Source organism: Polypterus senegalus, chromosome 17 (genome assembly GCF_016835505.1).
Source record: "Polypterus senegalus isolate Bchr_013 chromosome 17, ASM1683550v1, whole genome shotgun sequence".
In the NCBI taxonomy this organism is placed as follows: Eukaryota; Metazoa; Chordata; class Cladistia; order Polypteriformes; family Polypteridae; genus Polypterus; species Polypterus senegalus.
This window is the reverse complement of record NC_053170.1, coordinates 99,682,633-99,708,935: the sequence shown is the minus strand read 5'-3', so window position 1 is coordinate 99,708,935 and position 26,303 is coordinate 99,682,633. Positions and strand designations below refer to the sequence as shown.

Sequence of the window (26,303 nt, the reverse complement as noted above, 5' to 3'; positions counted from 1 at the left end):
TCTAAGACCTCGACCTCCATCTCCATCTTCTGAAGCTGCTTCTGCAGGGCAGGTCGCCTCGGCCAGCATGCATCAGATGTAAGGGAGGAGCAAAACCTGGACATGGCAGGGTCAACACACACACACACGGGTCTGACTTAGCAACACCAATTCACATAACCTGCGTGTCTGTGGGAGGGAAGGTAAAACACACACATGGAGAACATGCAAACTCCACGCAGGGAGCACCTGAGGCCCAAAGCCTGGTCTTTGTTCTCCATTCCTGCTGTTGTCAACCTTCACTCAGGCGGCTGTTTAATAGAAGCAAAGCCTTCAAGCGTCTACAGAATGTACGACCTTACAATAAAGAGGCTATGGCTGAAGAGCGTCACGTAGATATCAAACTAAATAATAATAGTAATAGTTAAGATGTGCTGAAATGTGCTTCGTTCATTTTGAAAGGTAGTTAAAGTTTGATCTTTGTTAGGCTTCGCTGATAAACATCTAATCTTTTTACGTATGTCCAATTTCATCTCATTTGTGTTAACAGACATTTGAATTGCCTGCACGTTTTGGTCCTTAACCCCACCACCTGCCTGCAATCCCACCAAAAGAGTTCAAGAGCAGAAGCGCGAGGCACAAGGCCTTACCAGGCCACTGCACTTGCTGGCCCTCACACTGTAATGACAGGCGTGTGCTGCGTCATTAGAGAAACACGAAGGCTGAGCAATGAAAGGCTGCTATCCTCGTTCATAAGCCTTGTCTATTCTCATCTGGATTATTACAACTCCCTTTTCTTTGGTCTTTCTCATAAATCTCTTTTTAAGCTTCAACTGGTCCAGAATTCAGCTGCCCACCCGCATCATTACTAGACCCCCTCTATTCACCGTGTCACTCCCGTCCTGCAGCAGCTTCATTGGCTTCCAGTTCAGTTCCGAATTCAATTCCAAATTCTCCTACTAACTTTTAAGGCTCTCCACAACCTCGCCCCTCCATTACTGTCTGACCTCCTCCATGTTGCCATTCCCTCCCGTACCCTTAGATCCTCTTCCTCCGTCCACTTGACTGTCCCCTTCATCCGTCTTACCACTATGGGGAACAGAGCATTCAGTTGGTCTGCTCCCCAGCTTTGGAACTCACCACCATCAAATCTAAACTTAAAACTCATTTGTTTAAGACAGCTTTTCCTCTTTGATTACAATTGCTCTGTCCGATTTTAACTTTTGTATTTTACTTTTGTTTATAATCTGTGTTTTGTCTATTCTTTGGTGTCCTTGAGTGTTTAGAAAGGCGCCTACAAATAAATAAAATGTATTATTGCAACTGATGAAGAAAAAATGGTATCCATAATAAAACAGATAGGTGGATGAAAGACAAGGACTAACGTCCCAAGGCCCAACTGGGCCGCACCTCACAGTCTGCAGTGAATAAGCTCTCTTTCCAGTCCATTGATTTACTTCTTTCATTTTAATACAACAGAAACAAAAAAACTATAGTGTGAAACAACACCAATGTGATGTCACGAGTTATTGTAATGTTTTAATAAATGTAACCATCCAGGATTATGGTGACACAAAGAAGAATGACATTGTAATATTCTGTTATCGATTGGATTTCAGGATATTTTTATCGATTAACAATCAATTCAAATGTCATTAATGACAGTTTATACAGTAAAATTAGAATTGCAACTCATGCGCATATCAGGCATGCAAAGCTAAAGCTGATTGAGTGTGTTTAACATAAGAATCATTTTAACTGAACACATTTCATAAAGTAATTACAATTCTCACGTAAAGCAGATTCCATATACTATCGCTTCTTATATTTATTGAGCTTCTGTGAAAAAGTACATTTCCCCCTTTGAGACAAATAAAAGTTCACTCTGTCGATCCACCTATTGCATCTATTATACAGCGTCTTTCATAGCTAGCTGTCTATTATACAATGCCTTTCACATTATCTGTTTATCATTTATTTATTATATAGCTCCTTTCAGATGATCTGTCTATTAGATCATACTAAATGCACTATATATGTATAGAAAGTTATCTAACTATATTATATTGTGCTCTACAATTAGCTTCATAGTGCCAATCAGATTATAGATATATCCATCTATTATATAGTGCCTTTCACATGATCTATTTATCTCTACCACAGAGTGCATTCACATCATCGATCTTTATATTATATAGTCAATTTCAAAAGATCTATCTGTCCATTTATCCATTAAAAAGTATCTTTTAAATTATCAATTAATCTGTTTATTACATAGTGCTTTTCACATCCATCTATTATATAGTGCCTTTCAGATGATCAAGCTATCAATCTGTCCATCTATCTATTATAATATCTTTCAGATTATCAGTCTGTCGATCAACCTGTTTATTTAAATATATACATATTTATTGCTGGAAATGCATTACTCTTTATAATATGTATTGCTAGTATTTTAAAATGAATACTGTATATTGAGGTTTTGTATTTTTCTTGATAATTAATTGAATAAACATTATTTTAAAAATATCTGTCTTAAAAATGCAATTTGGTTAAATACATATTTGTAATTTTCTGTATACCTCTCTGTTTGCATGTGTATCGTTTCAACGATTCTCATAGCCGCTTAATCCTCACGATGTCCACGGCCAGACACCAGCGCCTGCACGCCGGTTTAAGTATGAACGTCCATACGATCAGCCGCGCATTCCGCTCTGATATTAGTGATATTTGATAAAAGCTCTGAGTGTACGCGAATGTTTCACCTCCATGGGGTTTCGTTTCATTCCGTCACCCAAAGCTGTCATGACAGGCACCTAAGCTTGGTGTCGATATCTGACTAAGCAGCACGAAATGTGAATGAAAGGATTGGCTAGGAATGATTAGTTGACAATTCTGTACTTCTGTACAATATTATCGATGGCGTCATGCGGCTTTAGCCCGAAGTGTCAGCCTGTCTTACAGCCCCAGTTCACGTGCGCTCGCCGCTTACTGAATCTTCTCCGAACTTGAGTTCAACTCCCAGACGTAACTTCGTGTGGCTGCCCCGCCCCTTCCACGGAGCTTGAACACGCCTTCTCACCGAGCCATCCAATGGGGCGTTAGAAAACGAAGCGCTGATTTTAGTGAATGAATGGCAGCAGGAGTGTTGGCGGCGGTAGCCATCCAGCCTGGTACTCCGGATTGATGCACAAAATGAGGAACACGAGGCTGCGGTAAAGTAAGCAGGGCGGGATGAACGGAGAGGCCAGCTGGCTTATCGTCAGTTACAAAAGGTCGTGCCCAGTTTGGAAGACTGGCGGAGCGGATCTTTCGCCGCTGGTCCATACAAAAGCGTGCCGATCATGCATTGGCACAAGAACAGGAACCAGGTGGCACTTTTATTAGAATGGCTTCCACATGCTTTACCTTAGTGGCATGGCCAACCATCCCAAACAGAACCCTGCGGATCCCGTCGGAATTTTCCTGAAACTCTTGGTCATGCTCTCCCTTTGCACCTTCCTTGTATACCTGCTTCTCAGTCGCTGCCACTCGGACCCCTGGAGTGCATCCCATAACTCTGCTTCTCAGCCCTTGACTTTGACAAAGAGCGGAGTTTCTAACGGCACCGCAAGCCCTGTAGGTGTGAGCGGGCCAAGAAGTGCAGGTGAGTCAGGGTGGGAGTCGGAGGAACCCGCGAAGGACTGGACCGCAGTGCGACGGCTCCCCCAGGCCCTCATTATCGGAGTCAAGAAAGGAGGCACCCGGGCACTGCTGGAGTTTCTCAGGCTGCACCCCGACATCCGAGCGCTGGGCTCAGAGCCGCACTTCTTCGACAGACATTACGCCAGGGGGCTGGACTGGTACAGGTAAGGGATTTGAGGGGGGGTTGTGCAAACCAAAACGGAAAGTATCGGACTGCAGACAGGCACGCTCACGGTTTCGTTTTATTATCAGAGTTTGGGAGTTAAGTTCCGTGTAACAAAAAAAAAAAAAGAAAAAAAAAGGTTGTTGAGTATAGCATTTTGGTTGCCTGCCCCTTAAGGGGCCTTATTAAAAGAAGCACGCGGACCATTTAGAAACCGTAAATCTATAGCTTTACTGGTCTTTGGATTCATACATCACGTTAGCGTTGCACTCGAATATCGCTGAGCAGTTTTAACGTTCGAATGCTTTGAAAAAGGCGTCCGTCCGGCACAGACACCCGCCTCGCCAGCGGCTCCCCGCCACCCCACAATGGTCGCGGCCACGACTTGTTTGATACACCGTGACTTGCAGATATGGAGACACACCTGGCAGGTATAGTTAGTTACATGCAGAGACGGGTAGGAAAGGCGCTATATTACAGAGAGTTTGCTAGATAGGAAAGGCGCTATATTAGAGAGAGAGACTGATTGCTAGATGGGCACAGGCGCTTTACTAGTAATATATTTAAAGGGAACCATATTGTAGAAAGATTGATAAATGGGAGTATAGGAAATGTGCTCTATTGTATTTTGATAGAAATGATAGTATAATAAACAGACACCCTGAATAACATTATATAATGGATGAATAAATAGAAATACAACGTGAAAGGCACAACATAATAGACAGATATAACGTAAAAGGCACTGTGTGTGTGAGAGGCACTATAACACGGATACACATGTGAAAGGCACTATACAGTACAATACGGATAGCAAAAAAGGGACTGTATAATAGATAATGGGAAATACACTATATAAATAGTGAGATAACGTGAAAGGCACGATGTAATGGAAACGCACTGTATAACAGAAATGAAAGGCGCTGTATAATGAATAGTTCGATAATGAGAAAAGCGCTGTATGAAAGATGAATAGATAACGTGAAAGGTACTAATAATGTGACAGACACTGTACATATTACATAATGTGAAATATGCTATGTAATAGATACATAGATATGAAAGGCACTATATAATAGCTAGATAACGTGAAAGGCATTCTGTGATACATAAATTGATATATAATGTGCCCGGTATTATATAAATTACTAATATCGTAACACGCATTACATAAGAGATAGTAGACAGATAATGTGAAAGGCACTACATAATAGATATGTTTCATTTGGAATACGAAGACAGCACAATAATAAAATAATAATAACATTTTATTTATATAGCACTTTATCATACATTTACATGCAACTCAAGGTGCTTTCCACAGATTAATCAACAACAACAAAGATATACCATATTTACGTAGACTACTATCATTAATTAATACTATGACAGATTCCAATAAATGAAATTAAACTAAATACAAAATCAACCTACATTGTTAAGCAAAATTTAAGCACTAAAGTGCAGAACAACCTTCACTCTTATCAGAAAAAGGTTTTCTAATTAAATTATATATACATTATAGGATTAACAATAGAACAACCAGATTTATATATATATATATAAATATACAATAAATATAATGATGTATAGATATATATAATAGATATAGTACTTCTATACTAGATACACTACATAGTATATACTAGTATATATCTACATAGTGAACTCAGAAGTTCTTTCCGATCGAATACCCGGAGCCTTGTAAAGTTTTGACGCCTCAATTTGAGTTCTGGCTATACGGTCAGTTTGTTCCCCTTTTTCAGAGTCAGGAGCAAAACAAAACACCTCCCCGAGTCAGACGTCGTCCTTAGACGAAGGCGCCTGTCCAGTCAATGCGTGTACATGTCACACGTGGACTTCGAAGACTTGATTGGCCATGAGATGAACACGAAAGCAGCCCGGTGCTGGGACGTGATGGCGTCAAAAACATAAGACGGTACACTTCACCGAAATGAAACGTTTAGGCCGTCCATACCGGAAGTGTGGAAAAGGGACCTCGGCCATGCAGAGGTGTATGGGCATCTCGCCATCTGAAGCCACGGCTGTTCTGTAGTTTTAATGCCCACAAACTTACTATGAAGGCGATACGCGCGTCACGGGAAGGCACGGCAGATCTTGCTTGACTTCAGTTCCTCCACATTAATTACAAGAAGTTTTTTAAACTGCACTTTATCTGAATTTTGAAACTAATTTTAACGCCCACTTTTGAGTGTGTCCTGACTTAGTTACTGTGATACTAGATGAGGGGCTCTGGCCCAAGACTATGACCCGGGTGGGGCCGTTTGGAAAACGGATGAGTGGACAGACATTTCAGAACATGTGTCAATCTCGTCGTGTGCACCTGCGTCCTTTGACATATTATTGGGTGAATGACTGTTGTGTTGTAAAGCGCCTAGGGAGGTTCTTGAACTCTAGTTAGGCGCTATATCAAATACAGGCCATTTACCATTATGGACTGCCGCCCCGTCTTTCCTATTTTTGCGTCCGTTTGTCTGCCTAATAATAACTTTCATATCTACCATTTATATATTTTATATTATTGCATCCATCTAATATATAGCGCCTTTCAAAATTATTTATCATTTATATGCTGCCTTTCACATCTCAGTCTTTCATTCAATATAGTACCTTTCAAATCTATCTATAATTTATATAGTGCCTTTCACATCTGTCAGTAACTAATATAGGACCTTTTACATCAATCTATACAACACCTTTCACATCTATTCACCTTACATAGAACCTTTCAAATCTAACTATACCTTTCACATCTTTCCTTCTGTCTACCTACTATATTGCTTTTCATAGCTGCCAAGTCTTTTATATAATGCCTTTCACATCTATCTATCGGTCTGTCTGCCTAATATAGCGATTTTAATATATATATATATATATATATATATGTATATATATGTATATATCATTTATATGGTGTCTTTCACATCTATTACATCATAGCGCCTTTCAAAGCTATCTATCCAGGTGCAGAGTGGCTTTCTGTGTGGCTAACATAGTGCCTTTATTATTTATCATATTGTGCCGTTCATAGCTATCCATCTCTAATGTAGCTTTTTTATATATCCATCTTCCCTACCATATCAAGAGCCTATCCCAGCAATCACGGGTCAAAAGCCAGAAGCAGCTTTATCTATCTATCTATCTATCACTCATGTAGTGCCTTTCACTTCTGTCTAACTAATAGTTCTTTTTATCAAGTGTTACATATATTCGACTGATGCCTTTCTGCACGGAGACTTGCAACGACTAAGATACAACTGGCTACATGTCATGTTTTTCCCGTTGGAGCACAGACGAATGAAGTGAGTTGTCCAGGATCACACAGTGGTGTCAGCAGCGGTAATTGAACCCACAGCCTCTATCTATTATATAGCGCCTTTCGTATATTTTTTCCTCAATGGTCACGCGTTCTTATCCTGGCATTTTCCAGAAGGCAAGTCATTAACCTTCTTCTTCTGCGTTTTCGAAGCCGCTCTTCAGGAAGCGGTCTCCTCGGCAAAGCTCACAAGGACAGCGGCGCACTTTCTTTCTTTGTTTTTTTTTTTTTTTGCTTGCTTGCTTTCTCTCTCCGCCGTGATGTATGGCTGCTGAGGAGAAGCCGCCTGCCTGATGGCCGATTCTTCTTCGGCTCGGTTTGTCAAGCCCTCATTTAAATGGCGCATTATGCGCTGTCAATACGTTTGGATAATTTCTCCGGGAAAGCCCTGATGTTTATGGGGCCAAGATTAATGAGATGACCTGGAAAAGTTTCGGCCGCTGCCTTTATAAAGCCATTTGCACTTTTGTTTCGCTTCATTTATCATTTATGCTTTTAGAATACGAGATAGACAGAGAAATATTACATTTTATATTCTGTTCCGTGGAAGACCAATTCTTTTGTGTCCCCCCGATGCGCTAAGTTATATGAAAAGGCAGGCACGGATCTGTACAATTACTGATTATTCACGCAGTGACCCTGAACTGAATTGAGCGGATCCGGAAAATGGACGGGCGGCTGGATGAGTCCTTTAAGTTATGTTTGTATTATAAAGGCGGAAAGGTAATATAGAAAGGTACAGAAGCGAGAAGGAGATTTACAGTCGGGTTCGTATCTTGAAAAGCACAGCACCTGCAGACAGAAGCTTTGAAAATGAAAAGAAGCGCTTTTCAGACAAAACGCGCACGCATTCATATACATAAAAGGACAAAAGAAATATTTGCATAAAATTATCCAAGTGAAGATTTTTTTAAAACACGTATCCTTGTCTCACACCTCCATTCTCCCGGTTTCAGTCCCGGTCCGTTCACCATCTTCATGTTCTTCTTGTGTGCACGCGCATTTCTCTCTCATTCACGTGCGGGTTCGGATAACTGGCACCTCTACTTTCTTCTGCGCGGGCGAGTGTGCCAAGTACTGGACGCGTTCCTTAAACTGGATTAAGAGTGATCAGTGGATGAAAAAAAGTGGTCTTGAGGTGTGCAGAATGTTAAGAAGTTCGGTTGTCAGACTTACTTTTTCTCGTTAAAGGTTTTATTATGAAACAAAGGTACATTTGATCTTTATCGCTCAACATGAATCGCTTCTTTGTTCTTACGCCTGGATCTGAAGTCTTTTCCGGCTGAACCCATTCCTGGACAGGACACCGGTCCGGCGCGCGCGCACAGACGTGCACGCCCTCGCTCACGCTGGCCAACCACGTCGACACGTGACCAGAGAGTGAGCGACTTCTTTCCGCCATGCGGCTCTTAGCTGGTTTACTACCTCCAGTCACTTTTCGCCAATCATGATGCGGTCGAGGGGGATCTATAAACTCCACGGTGACTCTGACCCCCTTTCGGTTCATAATGTCTCTTGCAGAGGTCCCATGTCCTTCACAGGACACTGTGCCAGCATTAGCTGCTTCCCAAAAGCTGCCCCACGCTAGTTTAGTAGGACATTTTGGACTTGACAGCGCTAATCAGGTGGCAGACCACCACCACTGGAGCCCAGGGTTCATCCCAAGGCAGCTATGGTACAAATGTGATGAGACCACTTCATTTTGGGCTATTATTGCCTAGATTACTGAAATGTGTCCAACACTTGATTTGTTCAGAACTCTTTATGGGACAGGGCAGTCTTGTGGAAGAAATGGCACAGGAGAAACAACAGGAATCTGTAAGGTCATTCCAGTTATCAAGACCCTGATAATCTCTCCCAGAATTTCATTTGATTCTTAGCCAGCGGCCGGATAACACTGTCCTTATTTACCATCAAGCAACATCAGCCTCCGGCTGGACGTCTCCATTCTTTAAAGTATGGGGACTTTGCCACAGAAGACTGACTGCTCAAACCTTCTTGTCACCTTCCCTAACTCAATGATTTTCACATTTAGACCTGGGGTGACAGTGTTTTCACTTCAGGTGATTCATTAATCCTGTAACACACACACTTTAGTGCCTTTTCAATAGTGAACGCCGTCCCAAGGCATGTTACCGCAGCAGTATAGTCCAATTGCTTTCTTCATTTTGTGGAGATGGCTGGCTGGATGAATGAATGAATGTTAGCACTGGTGTGTCAGGTGACAGACTTGGATACACAAAATGTCTCAGATGAGGACTGGACCTTTTGTTTTTATAGAGCGCCTTTCCACAGGAGATAATCTTTCAAGTTGCTACACTGTTACAGTGCAGCTGCTTCTGTGGGTCTCCAAACAGATCATACTATAACAGATCAGATTATTTAGTGTCTTTCCCTAACAAACTCTTTCCAAAGTACTCTTTACTTTACAATTCTGTCATGTTATTTGTGCTCATGGCTGTGATGGGACCTTCTACTGTTATACAGCATCTTCAAATAGTCACCATCACTGATTCAGCATTCCTGTCAGCACAGGTACATCCTGCTCAGGGTCTGTGATGGGGACTGAAGTCTGTGCTTTTATATGATACTTTACAGTACTTTAGAGACAGAACTGTCTTCTCCGCTCTGCTTCTCTTTTCTATACCCGCTTATTTCTAATCAGAGTGACTACTCCTTTTCCAATATCTCTGTTAGTAAATCCTAAATGTGTGTGTGTGTGTTTGTGTGAGTGAGCTCTCTACCCCAAGGCTACCAGGAAAGGCCTGGGAACCTCACAACCCTGAACTGAATGAGTGGGTAGAGGGAAGGTGAAAAGAGACGATGAAACTACAGAAACTGGGTTTTAAAGGATTCACTGGGAACACCAAAGGTCTCTGCAGTGAGTTTGCTAATTTTGTGCTTTCTGTTCACATCAATCCGTATCTTACGAAGACTGGCGGTAAAAAAACGAGAAAGGCAGATTTAACAGGCACCGCTGAGAGCTTTACCTGTGCCAGTCTTAAAGAAAACGAAAACTGGAAAAAGATGAAAAACCCCAAAGAGGCAGAGCCTGGTGAGGTGATAGGGAGATAAAAACACCAAAGGTGCCACTGAGGAAGAGGTCGCTGGTGGTGAAAGGGGCCCACTCACCATCCATCCACTGCCCAAGTCACTTTGGTATTATATATAAGAGATTACATTGTCTGTGAAATGATCACCCTCATAAGAATGATCTGTCCAGTACTGAACCAGCTTAACGTGTACTGAAACATTTTATTTTATGTTATACATTAGCTGCACATGTAGTGCACCTCATAAAGAATCTCTATGAAGCACTGGACCCATAATCCAATTCAAGGTAGTAGAGTATGCTATAATATAAAATGACTTGACATTCTAAATATCATCCAATGGTATATAAATATGTTTTGTTACGATACGATAAAATACTGTATAATAATATAACATGGTCACCATTGCCTTGTGTACAGAGTCTCTCTCCAGCACCAGAAACAGCTCTGAAGAAGGTCCTTACCTTGAAATGGCTGACTTCTGTATCCAACATGGGAGCTTTCCAATGTGAGACCACTGCAATATAATATAATATAATATAATATAATATAACTTAACATTCTCAATCCTGCATAAACCATTTCCAGGTCAGGGATGGCCACCTCAAACCTTAATAACCTGGTTTGTTGTGTTATATAATATTATCTATGAAACACTTACCCTCATAAGTATTATTTGCCCAGTACTGAACTGGCCTACTCTATTTTACAGTCAAAAAGTGGCTGTTTAAGGCTGTTGAGTTTGTTGTATTATTATTATTATTATTATATTCTCAAATATTATAAAATACTGTTTTGTTATATAATATGATATCATCTACTATAATATAATAATATACTATACTATACTATACTATACTATACTATACTATAAGGACACTGCGGTGGGCTGGTGCCCTGCCCGGGATTTGTTCCTGCCTTGCGCCCTGTGTTGGCTGGGATTGGCTCCAGCAGACCCCCTGTGACCCTGTAGTTAGGATATGGCGGGTAGGTAAGCGACTAAGTGACTGACTGACGGACTAACTACAATATAAGGAAACCACATTACTTCACGTTGTCAAATTTTCTTAAAGCATGTTGGGTCAGGGTGGCGATTCGATTCGATTCTTTCCACCAATGACCCTGGACAAGCAGCTTATGAAAACAGATGGATGTTGCCCTGGATAGGCTCCAGCTTCCCTGCAATCTCGTTCAGGATAAAGTATGTTTAGAAAATGGATGTATGGACAGATGGATGTGCTGTATTATCCTCATATTGAGATGCCAGTCTCTCTGGCCCACCACTACAGTTATTTTGGCCTTCCAAACAGCGTGAAGTCATCTGCCCGGTTGATCTTACCAGATGTCAGATGCGTTGTTCATCGTGTGGACGAGTTGTTGGATGGTTGCACAGTCAAGTGACTGCCATCCGCCCTATGATTCCTGGTGGGTCGTAATGGAAGACTGGGCAGGCCACTGAAGCTGTGAACCGTTGTCTTCTTCCCAGAATCTTTTGTTGCACTGCCATGCTGGAAATGTCCATTCTGGTGTAGATAAACTGAAGGCATGAAGGAATGAACTTGGCCAGCAACGATGCTAGGGTACACTTTGCCAGTAATTACCTTCCCCAGTACGTATCAGAGGGTCCACACCATCACATGGTTATCACCAGCCTGTACAGGATGGCTCCTTGGGCTCATGTTTGCTCCAGACTCTTATCCTTCCGTCAGCCTGATGCAAATTGAAAGTGGTGGATTTGTCTACCTGACTGACATGTTCCTACTCCACAATGGTACCATTTTGATGTTTTGGTTCCTGACATGGCCTTGTGCCATTGTAGCCCATTTCAGACAAGGTCTGTTAAGTGGCATATTCTGCACGAGTAGGTCGAATTTGGATGTATTTGGCCCGGTTTGCCCGTCTGTTTGTGTGCTCATTTCTCCCCATCCTCTTGTGACCAACTGATCCACAGGCTGTTTTGTCTACAGGATTGCCCGCCAGTGGTTCCTTTTTCTTTGCTTTTTGTGCCATTCTGGGTAAACCCTTTGAACCATCTGTGTGTAAAAAGCCGCAGATGACAGCCTAGCCCAGCAGAAGCTATCATTCCATCCTTAAAAATCACTCATTTTTCCCATCCCAGTGCCCAGTTGACCACCAACTGATGCTGGAAATGCTGGTCTGCCTGACGCTTAGCACACCGTAATGTCACGTGATGTGTTGCAATGGAGAACTGACGTGTAGGTGGGGGTGTCCCTAATAAACTGGCATCTCAGAGTATGTTATCCAGCCATCTGGTGGTCACTGGTTGGGGTGACAGTCCAATGCAGAGAAGGGACTCTGTGTATGTTGAGGATCGCTTGTGCTTTATATAGCGCCTTTCTGCACGGAATGTCACCCAAAGGTGCTTCATGTTACAGTTTGCTAAAATAATTTTGAATTTCTCTCAGCACTGGCGTGTCAAGTGTCCATTGTGTGTTGTGCATTACACTGGGAGGCACAGCGAGTTTGCCGTGGAGATTGAACTTTTATGATTTTATACAGTGCTTTACTGCACTTTACGATATTTGCCCAGTATGAAAGGGGGTACATTTGCAGGTACCAGTGAGTGGGCTTTGCAATGGGCCAACGTTCCATCCAGAGTTGGCACCTGAGGTCTCTCGGATCAAATCCCAGTTATTTAATTTCAAAGACATGACACTAGATAGACTGGTGACACTAACTTTGTCTTGGCATGGGTGAGCCTGTGCCCGGGGAGCAGTCCAGTATCCCATCTGGGTTGTGGCTCTCTGTGGCTTCACCCTGAATGAAGCCATCGGGTCCTGAGGTGCAAGTCACACTTATAGCAGCCAAAGAAAACTGTGGGATGTATAAATAAGTTTTAGTGATGCTGCCTAGTGCGCACTGTGACCCAACTGGCCTTCTTACTGGCATTAGTTACACAATTGAATTGTGCTGGCAAGGCATGCTGACCTAACTGGCACTCGTTTAGGGAGCGCTTCACATTACCATGAGGGGCACCGTTTTATTTTGCTTTTGTTTTTTAATTGATACTCAGAATTCAGTAATTGACTCCATGAATGTCCTTCATCACGTATAAGTCAGTGTCACCCTCACTGCGCGTATGCCACTCTGGCATCAGCCCCTAAATGTCACACAGACGTCACACCTCCGCAATCGCCTCGGCCCAGTTCACGCCCTTCGCCCTAGCAGACCGGCATTATTGTGAGCCTCGCCACTTGACCTTCGACCCAGGCGCGTTAATGATGTCTCTCAGTTAGTTTGGCTGCCCTGTCCCTTTAGACCCACTGGTCCTGTTGACCCCACCTGCCCCAATGCTCAAGTGTTTGCCTAAGACGAAATTGGGCAGAGTGTGTGACAACAAAAGTATGGCGTAGAGGAGATAAAATCTGCTTAGTTCTGAAAGCCAATAGTGGCCTCAGCCCCGCACTGCGCCTCTACGGTGCCCCCGATCGATTGCCCCTCAGTTTGACCTTGATTTGATATAGGCATTAGAAAGGGCTGCGCCGTGGTCAGCGCGGATTCAGTTTCAATTAGCAGGGGGCTCCATCGTGTGCTCGGCGGCGGCCGCCGCGGGACGGGCTCAGGTTTCACTTTTAAGTACTTTCTGTTTTTTAAAGAAATCCATTAGACGCCTGTCTAGATGCACACGTGGGCCCGAGTGTCCTAATTCTGTACCCCCGGTCATTGAGCAGTCAACGGCCAAAAAACCCAGAAAACCCTGAACAGGGACCAAGATGAAGGGGGTGGGGATGTGAGGGGGCATTCAAAATTTGAACCTGGATTCAGTTTGGGGCAGTGGCCCGTAGGAAATATTGAAATTGAGAGCCGTGAAACCCCTGAACGGTGGAACGGGGGTTAGCCTCACAGGGCCGGCGAGCTGGGATCAAAACCTGCCCTGCTCCCCATCACAGTTCAAACACACAAAAGAACAAAAAGTAACAACACAAGGAGTTCATTATTTAGATTCAAACTGGAAACAGGGGGTCCAATGGGGTCTTGACAGATTTCCAGTAAATACCAGCAGAAAGACACGAGGACTTGAATTTTCAAAGAACTCATTTAAGATGGAGGGCAGTCCAGTGGTACACTAGGGAGCGGCTCTGACGACAGGTGTGCCACATTTGCCTGCCTCATTAGTTCTGCACCTGATAAGTCCAAAAATCAGCATAAGACCCAGACGGTGGCTCTAATTCGCCCATCCTGAAAGGGCCAGCGGGAGTTTGGGGATCCCGTTGATGAATGAGTGCCAGGAGTGGACAGGGCGCTGTTACATCTGGCTGCCTCCTTAATGGCAGTCCCAATTGAAGAGGGACCCCCCCCCCACACACACGCACACCCCCCTTCACGCACACTGGCTTCTTTGTATCGGCTAAACTAACAATGTAACGAGCTGCAGAAAAATCAATAGCCGCAGTGGCAACTTCTAGCAGGGGCCCTGGAGGACTCAAAAATGAAAGCAAACCTCCAACATTGAGGGCTTAACTGTGTGAGGGGGGCATCCTGGACAGCAGCACATCTAGAGATGGATGCCAGTTCTGAAATTCTGAAAGGTGCATAAATAATTCCAACCAGCAACCAGATACCCTTACTAGGTTGGGCGCATGTGCTGATATCGCATTGCTGTGTCTTAATCCACATATAATAAAGTATCCCACTCTAAGCAGAATTCATGGGCCACTCTTAAAAATGCCAGTCGATTCACAGTGGGCACAACTGATGCTGAAGCTGGATTAAATGGAAAGGCCACCTCTACACAAATGCCAGCCCATCTAGGCAGGAATTCTTTAACAATGGGCATCAAAATGGAATTGCACTTCAGACCGAATTTCCTTGTCCTGTTGTTTCCAAGATGCCAGCCTACACACAGGGTAAATGTTTAGAGAGACAGTGGGTGTCAGTGGGCGTGAAGCAAGAGTAAAACTGGAAATTGTGTCAGTGCCATGCCTATGATGGGAAATGCCAAGCTTTCAAAAAGTAGTGAGGGGAATCAGACAAGACTTCAAATTTAGGATGAAAATGCCAGTCTACAATGGCAGCAAGTCTACAGACTGAAGAAGAAATTCAGGGCAAATTAGAGAAGCCTCTCCTATACAGAAGGGCACAAACTTAGTGAGCACTAGATAACACTGCCAGTGGACTAGATGCCCATGCCATACCTGGATGCAGAGGCATGAGGCCTCCCAGACAATAAATGCTGAATGTCTCATGCTGCCTATAAAGCACCTGCCCATTAAGACAGCAAATGAGAGAGTGGGCATCAGTGGGCACTTAACCAGAGCGCAAGAGGGCATGGTGTGAATACCATACCTACAAAGAGAAATGCAAAATAAACTTTTTAGGCAGAAGGGCACCATCACTAGGCACTCTGTGATACTGCACCCCGCTACTAATCCTGTGCCACGCTAGCAGAAAAGCTGCAGTCCACTCAGACATCAAGCCTTTACACAGAAGCAGGTACCACCACTCTTCTGCACAAGAAGTCCAAGCAAGCCATACAATTTAAAGGAGGCCAGTTTCCTGAGGAAGCAGGTCTCCATCCAGTGGGCACTGACTGTGCCAGCACCAGAGCAAGCAGCCAGTGACCCACCTAAACAATGACGCCAGGCCATTGCAGATGACGCTCAGCCAAACATGACAAGAATAAAAATGTGCAACATGGGCACCTCAGGAAGGAAAAGGGGCGGCGTGGCTCAACGCATGCCTCCTTGCCACCTCGGAGCGACTGTCCATCATATGTCTGATTCCAACTGCAAATCCAATGTTTGCATTTAAACCTCTCCCTTTAGGGACAAAAAAAAAAGAGGGGTTAGGTGTGGCTGACGGGCGTGAGGAGCGGCTGGTTGGCTGGCTGCTGTAATTGCTGCCCATCTGCTTGTACGCACTGCCACTCTGATGGATCTCCAGCGGGTTTTTTTGTTTTGTGTGTAAATTCCATCTGCTGCCTCATCACCAGCTGAGGTCCGCATTATCATCATCCTGCCCGAATCCCCCCACAGCATGACCAGCAGGAGGGGGTCATCTGATTATGTGGGGGATGCCAGAGGAAGTCCTGCCCGCTGTCATCTTTCAGAATAGTAAGATTTGTGTAAGGGCCCATGAGATGATGCCGACTGAGAAGTCAAATTCTTTTTTGTGCTTTACCTCTGCCATGTTAGCCGCATCAGACCCTCGTGCTTCTTAGTGTGCGTCATCAGCGGGTGCGGTATGTGCGCATATCCTCATCTCATCCGGGGGAAGCTGCCAGCCCGACCACTGCGCAGGGCGCCATCCCACCTCTTTTGACTTTCTTAAACACTTGGATTGTGTTTAAGCCAATCAGATGAGGCCTTAAAGGCTTTGACGCTCAGGACCCCCTCATGAGGTCAGCTTTGGACAGCCTTGTGCCACTTCCCCTGCTTCTGGAATCCGCTTGCCTTTCTTTTCCTTTCTATTTTTTCTTGTTTTTTAATGAAGAAGGGGCCTGAGTTGCCTCGAAAGTTTGCATATTGTAATCTTGTTAGTTAGCCAATAAAAGGGGTGATTTTGCTTGACTTTTCACTATATTCTTGTTTTTTATACTTTGCGTTTCTGACCTTTGCCCACCATACTGGTACGTACTGGTCGTATAAACAAGTTGTAGTGATGCTGCCTGATGCACAGTAAGACAACATGTAGACTGACTGACCTGACTGGCACTCGCTTAGGCAGTGCTTCAGTATATGAAGGGTAGTGCTGCCCGTTAATGCTGCAAAATATAACGCATATCGTGGCCAATACTGATGCTCTTAATAATACTGGTTGAATAGATGAACTATAGTGGTGCCCCCTTGTGCCTAACAATATCGTATTAATTGTGACACTCTTACTGATATTTTTTGAATAAATGAATAGTTGCTTTATAAAAAGATGCTTTTGGTCTTGCTGTGGCTCCCCCTAGTGCCTAGCAATATATTACAGATTGTGACCACAGGGACATTCTTAACTCACCTTGGAAGAGTAAATACATTCTAGCAGCGCCCCCTAGTGTCTAATAACATATCAGTTACTGTGTCAATAGCCATAGTGATACTCCTAACATATTTGTAGTATAAATTCATTTTAGTGGCATCCATTAGTGCTTTACAATATATCATGGGCTGTGGCCAGATTACTAATCCTTACTGAGTAAATGAATTCTAGTGGCACCCCCTACTGACCTCATATCACCTGCTGTGGCCAGATTAATACTCTTTTATTGATACTGAATTGTAGAGACTCCCCCTAGTGACTAACAATATGTCACTGATTGTAGCCATACTGATACGCTTGCTGATGTAGGAAGAATACTTGAATTGCAGTGGTGCCCCCTTGTGCCTAACAATTTAATATTCATTGTGGGTCACGCTGATACTCTTAAAGACTCTGAAATCATAAATGCATGAATTGCAGTGGCTCCCCCTAGTGCCTAACAGTATATCACCGATTTTGGCCATACTGATACGTTTACTAACACTGGAAGAGTAAATATATTTTAGTGGTGCCCCCTAGTGTCTAATAATGCATCACTTAGGCAAAGGTCATTGGGCTACTCTTACTATATTGGACAGTTTTAATACACCTTTTAATATCGAATACATTCCTTCTCGTGGCTCCCTATAATGCCCGACATATCAGAATACGTATTGTGCCCATATTGTTATTGGAAGAGGACATGAATTTTAGCAGCGTCCTGTAGTGCCTCACAATATGCCACCTATCTTGGCCATGCTGGTACTCCTTCCACAGTATAAGGATAGAATAAAATAATTATGGTGGTGCCCCCTTGCACCTAACATTTTTGTCATCATTCTGGTTCTCCATGGCACTGCGTTTTTTATTATTTGAAACAGGATGTGACATACGCATATGGAAAGGGGAAAACTACAAGGCATTGCCCGTTTTATGATTAAACTTGCCATTCCCTGCGCCATGTAATGTGGGAGTGCCCTACGCTTTCCTGTTGGTGGTTTGCCAGTGCATGCTGAGCCAGTGTTTGGTGCCATGTGGACGTATCACATACTGTAAAGACCAGCCATCCCTAAATAAAGAAAGAGACACGTGACTTCCCAGGGATTAGCAGGCCAGCCTTGAATTATTGATGGACTTCTCTAATAGACTTTCTGGTAGCCTAATGGATCAGAGTAAACAGGGAAGTGTTTAGGTTAAGTGTGGGCCGGGGTGAAGGAATCAGCAGGGGCTTTACAGAAATCTTCATCTCTCCCTCCCTGAATGGCATCACTGGGATGACAAATATTGATAGTAATTGATGCTCTACTCCTCCGAGATTCCCAAACAGTGGTTTGATTCCACCACTCGGGACGCCGGACACCACTGCTACGTACCACTGATTGTGACGGCAGCCCCCTGCTCAGCGGCAGGGGCAGAGCAAATAGAGCCAGAGAAGTCAATTATTCCTTTCTTATTAAGATGAAGACACACACACAAGCAACAAAGGGGCGCCGCAGCTGGTCTTCTTCAACATCTCTCCTTATTGTGGGCCCGGTGATCCATCATTGGCAAAGAAAGCAGAAATGCCACTCCTCATGACAGTTTGTTAGGCGCACAAACCAGTGCAGACAAGATCTTCATTAAGTCTGAGGCTATCAGTCTATTTCATATAGTGCCTTCCAGAGCACATTATACTACCGTATATCTGTGTTGCATTGTTGTGGTCTGTAAGGGGTGCTCAAGAACCATCCACACAAACTCAAAGAATGCGCAAGGATGCATAAAATCAAGACGGGTTTTATTATTGGAGCCGTTAAACAGAGCAAAAAGGACAACAAAATGGGCTACAAATTGCATGCCATCTCTTGACGAGGTGCACAGGCATCCACAAACACTGAACAAAACACTCACAAGCAGACCTTCCTTTAAATCTCACCATCCACTTCTCCACATCCTGGCTTCTCACCGCTTGCACCCTGGCCAAATGCTCGTTTTTTCCCCACACTACAAGCTCAAGGGCCACATGGGCAAAAGAAGTTTAAGCGCCATTAGCAAACTGCTTCTGGGTGTCCCAGGTAAAGACTTTCAGGGTCCTGGAATGCTACAAAGAAGCATCTGTCTTTCTAGGGCTCCCCCTAGTGTCTCCTGGCGCTCCTGCACAAACATGCTTATCCAATGATGAAGACAGACCATGAAATGAAGTGCGCAATAATCATTATACTGATAACGGGGTCAAAATAGAAAACAGAACACCTGTTACAAAGCCATGCGACTTCCATGTCATGTGCGGCACAAAATTTGATTGAATTGTATAGAGCACGGGTGTCAAACCGCAGTCCTGGAGGGCCGCAGTAACTAACTGCAGGTTTTCATTCTAACCATCTTCTTTATTAGTGACGTGTTTTTGCTGCTTAGTTTTGAATTAACTTGACTCAGGCCCCTTAGTCGTTTCTTTTTTTCTTATTTTGCAGCCAAACAATAATGAGACACAAAACAAGCAGCCACATGACCAGCTCACCTGTGCCCATCACACAATATCTGAAAATAAAGAAAGTTGAAGGTCTCGGTAAGGTTCATCTCTCAAAGTCACCAAAACATTTTGATGGTGTTCTTAGAAAAAACTGAAAAATCAACAGTTTTGGAAATGTCAGCTGTAGCAGAATGAGAGCAGCAAGAAGCCATGGAATTAAATAACAAGTTTAATTAACTGCAAGAATCAGCTTCTCGTTAAGAGACTGGTTGGAGTGAAACTGGTTTAGCTGGTCATCTGTTGGCTCGTTTCACATTTCATTTCTGTGTCATTTCTTTCGCCTGATAAAGAAAATAATCAGTTCGGAAGACTGAATCCTTCAAAACAGGGCTATTAAAATGAAGGGAAAAGAAATGAATTAGCAGTGAAAACTGGTCACTGATTAGGAACAGGGTGAGAATGAAAACCTGCAGCTACCGCAGCCCTCCGGAGTTCGACACCCCCGGTATAGAGCTTCAAGCACGGGTGTTTCATGAGAAAGAGATTACTGCTGATCATCCATGTTTCGAGCCCTTTTGATCCGAATCTGGGTCATGGGCAGCCAGAATGCACAACAGACACCAACCTTAGAGCGGGCACCAATTACAAGTGAAATATTGAAACCAATTTGTTTTCTGCAATACCTTCTAGGATAACACAACCATTGTAAGAGAAAAGACTTGTCCAGGAATGAACGGTGGGCCCTGGGTTGCACATGATGGAGCAGCGATGTCGTGCACAAGTAGCCCAAATGCACCTGAGAGGCTTGCATTTTAAATTCCTTTGACAATTACACGCTAGTTAGGTGCCGGCAGTGATGTCAGTGCAATTGTCATTTTGTTCTATGCTTTTCAGGGCCTGCATTGTCCCTAAATATTCCTTATGATATTAGCACCAGTAGGCTATTTGTGTGCAGCATTTGTGCTTTAGCCCCCAACCGCTGCAATTAAACTGTCAAGAAGAAGACCAAAAAAAAACCTACAGCCGGCCCCGAATCCAAAAAACCAAACCGCGTGTTGAGCAGATCATTGATCTCTGTGGAGATTTCAAACAAGCAGGAGGTGACCGTCCTGCTGTCAGCTTCGAGACTCGAGCGGCTATGATGCAAAGCGCTGGCGGTGAGCTGCAATTTGGACAAGGAGACAGATTTGCTGTACGAGCCACAGACAGATGTGATTGTTTTAACTTCCCTGCTGGATGCAAAGAGTAAATGGAGTGTCTACATCAGGAAGGCCGTGGTGGGTGGTGACGAGTCTCATTCATTTTTTATCAGGGTTGGAAATACTTGCCGTGCTGTTTGTGTTGGAATTGAGGCCCTTTCATAAAACGTCACAGGCCTGAGTTAAAGCAGGAGATCCATCTTGGCATTTCTCACACGGTAGCCATTTGGCCATGTGGAAGCACGGGAGACTTCTGAAGAAGCCCACCAAAAAGTTACCATGAAATGATTGATTTAGCTCTAAAAGTTAAAATGATGAAGTCACTCCTTCTGTTATATAGCACTTTTTGCTACAAAGCACTATTAAGAGGCGCTTTACGATTGAAAAAAGAAATGAAAGTTTACGGTAAAACTCGGCACCTTCAGAATTTGTCTGCATGTATGGCCAGTCGTTTTATGGTTCTAATTTGATTAGTAAGAATTATGTTGTGATGATGTATGTTACACCTAAAATATAATTTGTCAGAATGCAAATAATAATAATAAATGGAGGATATCAAGGAGAATTAAGAAATAATAAATAATTTAAATAAAAATAATTACACTGTTCACCTCTCAACCATGAATTCTCCAACTACGGTTTCAGTTACCCTCAGTCTGGAAATATTCATTAAAAAGAAAAAAAATCCGTGTGCCCGCCTGTTCCAGTATGAACGACTCCACACACTGCTGTTCTTCCCAGCACCCGCTCCTGCCACCCTGCCAGTCACCCCATAGGATCCACAGTGTAAATGTTACCCAGGATCGCGGTATCGTTATAAATGTAACTTTTATGTTGCTTAATATGGACACAAAGTACAAAAGTAGTGATGCTGGCAATTCCGCTAAACCAAAGAGAAGACATGAAGTCCTTCCGTTAAGTGAGAAAATCACAATTCTTGATTTAGCATTGAAAGATAAAAATGTTGTATGCCAAAGTTGCCTGAATGTACAACAAAAACGAATGATCAATTGATGAAGTGATAACAAAAAAGAAATTCATGCTGGCACTGCTTGTGCTCCTACAGCTGGTAAAGTTACATCCCCAGTTTGTGGTAAATAAGGTACACAGCGTTGGGCATTATCCACAGATATCACTCCTCCGCAAGGAGGCCCAGATACAGGACGACGACTATATTACTATTTTTATTAGTAGCAGTATTATTTAATTGTTAATTTCACACTATGTAAGAGTAAATAACTTCATTGACTTTATTTATTATTATACTATAGAATATATGAATTTGCTATAATTCTCTAATGGACCAAGCTGGCTTACAAAATAAATGAATAAATGATTCAATTCATTCATTGTATTATGTTATAGGTAGAGTACTAATTCTCCATGGTCCCTATTAAATATTTTTTTCTGCTTTTTATTGTTCCTTTTATTATGTATCAATTTCCAATAGTCCTGTAAAGCACTCAGTTTATATTATATATCATATAAGTATTAATTCTCCGTACCACACGCACTTCAAACAGGTCATCCACTTGAAGCTAAGCATCTTTGGGCCCAGCCAGTACTGGGAGGCCAACCAGGAAAAGCTTGGGTTTCTGCTGGCAAAGGTGTTGGCGAGACCAGCAGGAGGCGCTTACCCTCCGGTCTGTGTGTAGATCCCAATGCCCCCAGTGTAGTGATGGAAACACTGTGCTGTAGAAACGGCAGCATCCTTCAGATGAGACATAAAACCAAGAATGAGACTCTCTGTGGTCATAAAAGATCCCTGGGCATCTTTTGTAAACAGTAGGGTGCATCCCGATGCCTTGGCTGAATGGCCCACCCTGGCCTGAGGAATCTGGCCCACTAATCATCCCCTGTTCCTTATTGACGATCTCTCTCAGCCCTTCAACACCTCATAGCTAACGTGTGGCGAGTATACTGGAAAACAGCAGCAAAATGGCTGCCATCGCATCATCTGGTGGTTGAGGTGGCTCCCCATTCACTATGTAAAGCGCTTTGAGAAGCAAGAACACTATATAAACAATAAATATTATTATGATTCCCAAAAAGACAAAGTCGGTTAATTTACTTATTATGATTCTTATTCCTTTTTTTGTTATGTCGGTGTCAATTTCCTCTATTTCTGTAGTTGACTAAGTGGTCGTAGTGCCTCAGTAAAATCCACCACTCTGTGTTCACGTCCCTTGCCTGCTGTGGTCTGTGTGGACTTTGCCAGTCCCCAGAACCCATGTCTGCTATTTGGGTTTCTCTTCCACATCCCCATAGCCATCAGGATGACTAAATTGGCCATCCCTAACTGGTGTTACGAGTGGGTAACTGGTATGGAACAGGCAACCCTATCTCGGGTTAGTTTTCTGTATTGCACCTAATGCTGTTAGTGTGGTCACTGCCATTGAATGTCATTTAATAATGGCTGACTTTTTAAAAACTGCTCAGTGACATGGTTGTACTTCAAGATACGTGAGTGGTGTTCTGTACATATGTGTGCCCTGTGATAAGAGTTGGGTCTCTCGGTATGGGCACCAACTTCCTGTGATGACAGGAGCAGGACAAACCCAGCCAGAGGTGCTATCACACTTGGTGACACTCAAATTAAGGTTGATTCAATGTTGTCCCTTTTACAACAGGCCAACTGCTAAGTGGGCAAGGACCTACAAGGGTCTGTGTCTTTAAAAGACGAGCCCTCACCACTTTTAAAGATGCAGAATCTGCTTGTCCTGCCCAATATAGCATTGCTTCTCTGTGCTTTTTATTGCCCCGGGACCCCTGCTGCCTGCCGAGCACCCCCATGACAACAGCAGTGCTTTTTGTTATTTCAGTATCAGGTGTTTATCCTTCTCAGTTATAAACGTATGTCTCTACTGAGGCCTCTGTAGGTTAGACTCTGTTCTATAGCTATTCAATGCACACATCAGTGTTCATGTGAGGGGTCTGGTGGGCACCTACTGCCCACAGAAGTTGTCTCCTCTCTCCGACTCATCTTCTTTGTTTCGTTCCCTCAGACTCTCGCCCTTCACCCCACCCGCATGAGGATTTCACTAAAGGCGGCCACTAATTAGTCCAGCCTCATATGGTTTTGGCTAGCAGGTGCAGTAAAAAGCCAATCTAGAGAGTAATGGCCAAATTAAGGGCGGTCAGAAGGAAGTGTGGCTGAGCCCTTGTCGCTCTGAGAGCAGGTGTGCGTCAGGCCTTATTAAAAATTCATCAGAATTCAGCTGATCGCAGGACGGCGTATGTAGATGAGAGGCATCTGCTGCCCACCACGGCTCTGGAGGTGAGGCCGAGGGCCCCTCGGTCCATTTGTTTTGCCTTGCGTGTCACTAACCCGGAGTGATTAATGCAAGCGGCTCATCTGGCTGTAGCCTTCATTACTGAGGCACATTTGGAGGCCCTCTGAAGATGAAGGAGCAAGCCGCCCAGATGGGAATTATGGGAATGAGCCCTCTCAGTGACCCCAAAGAAGGACTCACACTGACCAGTTTGCCTTTAGCTTGAGGAATATACTGAGAAACTGAGACCGGACATCAACACATTTACTGAGTGGTATGGCTAGTCTTAGTCTCAAGTGACCGAGAGGTGGACACTAGAGTACTGACGGCAAGCTTCACTGTAGTGAAATGGCTGATCAGTGTCCACTCATCATCATTCCACAAGTCAGAGGTGGTAAAATTAAACTGGCCGACCAGTAAGTGCAAGTATCTTAATTGTTAAAACAAAATGTCTGAGTAGCTGGCATACACAGGGCACCATGGATTGGGTTTACTAACCTGAACCAAGCAATTGTAGGATAAGCAGACAGCCCATCACAGATGCAGGAGATCATCAGAAAAAGAGGTCAGGCGCCCTAAGTGACCGGCCACCATTAGCACCGCATCACTTGGTTTAATGTAACTGGTTGGCCAGAGTACAACTTGCACCTGCGCGTTTAATTTGATTGGATGACCTGTGTGTATACTGGACTGGACTGGACTTAGTTTGTTTACCAGTACACGCCAGAGCCACTTGATGTACCAGACTGACCACTTTTGGATTTCAATGGCTCACTAACAGACAATGTGCCCGACTGGCCGGTCAGTATTCATAACTGAAAGGCTCACATTAACAAAGTGACAGGGCAAGGCTGAATATGTTATTTGTGATATTGACCAATAACAACAGGGTATCCTCTGGGCTCACTTGTGCTGTTATCGTGCCAGGCTGTGATGGTCTCCTCTTTCTTTTACAGGAGCATGATGCCCAAAGCTCTGGATGGCCAGATTGTCATGGAGAAGACCCCTCGCTACTTTGTGGCGGCCGAGACCCCAGCTCGCATTCACGCCATGTCTAAGGAGGTGAAGCTGATCATCGTGGTCCGAGACCCCATCACAAGAGCCATCTCTGACTACACACAGATCATTTCAAAGGCCCCCGACATCCCAAGCTTTGAGACCCTAACCTTTAAAAACCGGACTACGGGACAGGTGGACGCTCTGTGGAGCCCCCTTTGGATTGGCCTTTATGCTCAGCACTTGGAGAAATGGCTCTCCTACTTCCCTCTGTCCCAGATCCACTTTGTGCACGGGGAAAGGCTGATAAGCGACCCGGCCGGTGAGCTGGGAAAAGTGCAGGACTTCCTGGGCCTGCAGAGGATCATCACGGACAAACACTTCTACTTCAACAAGACAAAGGGATTCCCCTGCTTGAAAAAGCCCGAGGGGAGCAGCAAACCTCACTGCTTGGGCAAAACCAAAGGCCGGCCGCACCCCAGCATTGACCCTCAAGTCATCCAGCAGCTCAAGGAGTTCTACCACCCACACAACTTGAGGTTCTACCACATGGCTGGGCAGGACTTTGGCTGGCAGTGACCCAGTGGGGAATGTGGAGGAGGATCACAGGAAAAACCGCCATGGCGGAGGAGAAATCCGGAAGAGACGGGCTGGGCTGGCCAGGCCGAGCCGAGCCACTGGCTGAAAATGTGGAAATGGACTGGCAGAAGGGCTGCCACCAAGGACAGATGGACTGCCACGCACAGAACTAGGACCTTAAGTGGGCAGCCAGAAAATGAAAGTTTACTTTATTCTAAAACTAGAACGCATTTAAAGAAAATAAAATAACACTAAAATGGGAATCATGCACTTTGATTTTTATTCATTTCTTTAAAAGTTAAGATGGCATTAATGTAAGGAAGAAAATGAATTCAAGATGACGGATTGATGAATTGATATGAAAGGCGCTATATAAATCCTCGGAAAGCGTTTGGAGCCGGCCGGACCTGGGGGGTTGGGGTCTCACACAGCGTGCTGCAGCTCAGCAAAGACTGCGATATTCGGTATTAATATCATTCAAAATCGGCTTTCTTCAAAATCCATTTTAGTTCAAACAACGCTAAAATTCGATCAGCCTCATCATAACATCTATTTGAATAAATGTCAACGAGCAAGAAACGGTAAAGTGACAAATGTCTTGCACTCACTCAAACACGGCGTCCTCG

The 26,303-nt window shown here is 43.9% G+C and overlaps 1 protein-coding gene across 1 annotated transcript; it reads left to right on the top strand.

Annotated features, from left to right (window-relative positions):
* Positions 1–3,136: 3,136 nt before the first annotated feature.
* hs3st3l (heparan sulfate (glucosamine) 3-O-sulfotransferase 3-like) lies at positions 3,137–25,933 on the top strand. Its single transcript, XM_039740163.1, has 2 exons — positions 3,137–3,827; positions 25,059–25,933. The coding sequence occupies exons 1-2, from the start codon at positions 3,379–3,381 to the stop codon at positions 25,675–25,677; spliced, it is 1,068 nt and encodes a 355-aa protein (XP_039596097.1). The 5' UTR covers positions 3,137–3,378; the 3' UTR covers positions 25,678–25,933.
* The last annotated feature ends 370 nt before the right edge of the window (positions 25,934–26,303 follow it).

Coding starts and splice junctions, on each gene's coding strand:
- hs3st3l (XM_039740163.1), top strand. CDS start 3,379: ATGCTTTACCTTAGTGGCATGGCCAACCATCCCAAACAGAACCCTGCG. Junction 3,828..25,058: donor AGGGGGCTGGACTGGTACAG/GTAAGGGATTTG, acceptor TTTCTTTTACAG/GAGCATGATGCCCAAAGCTC.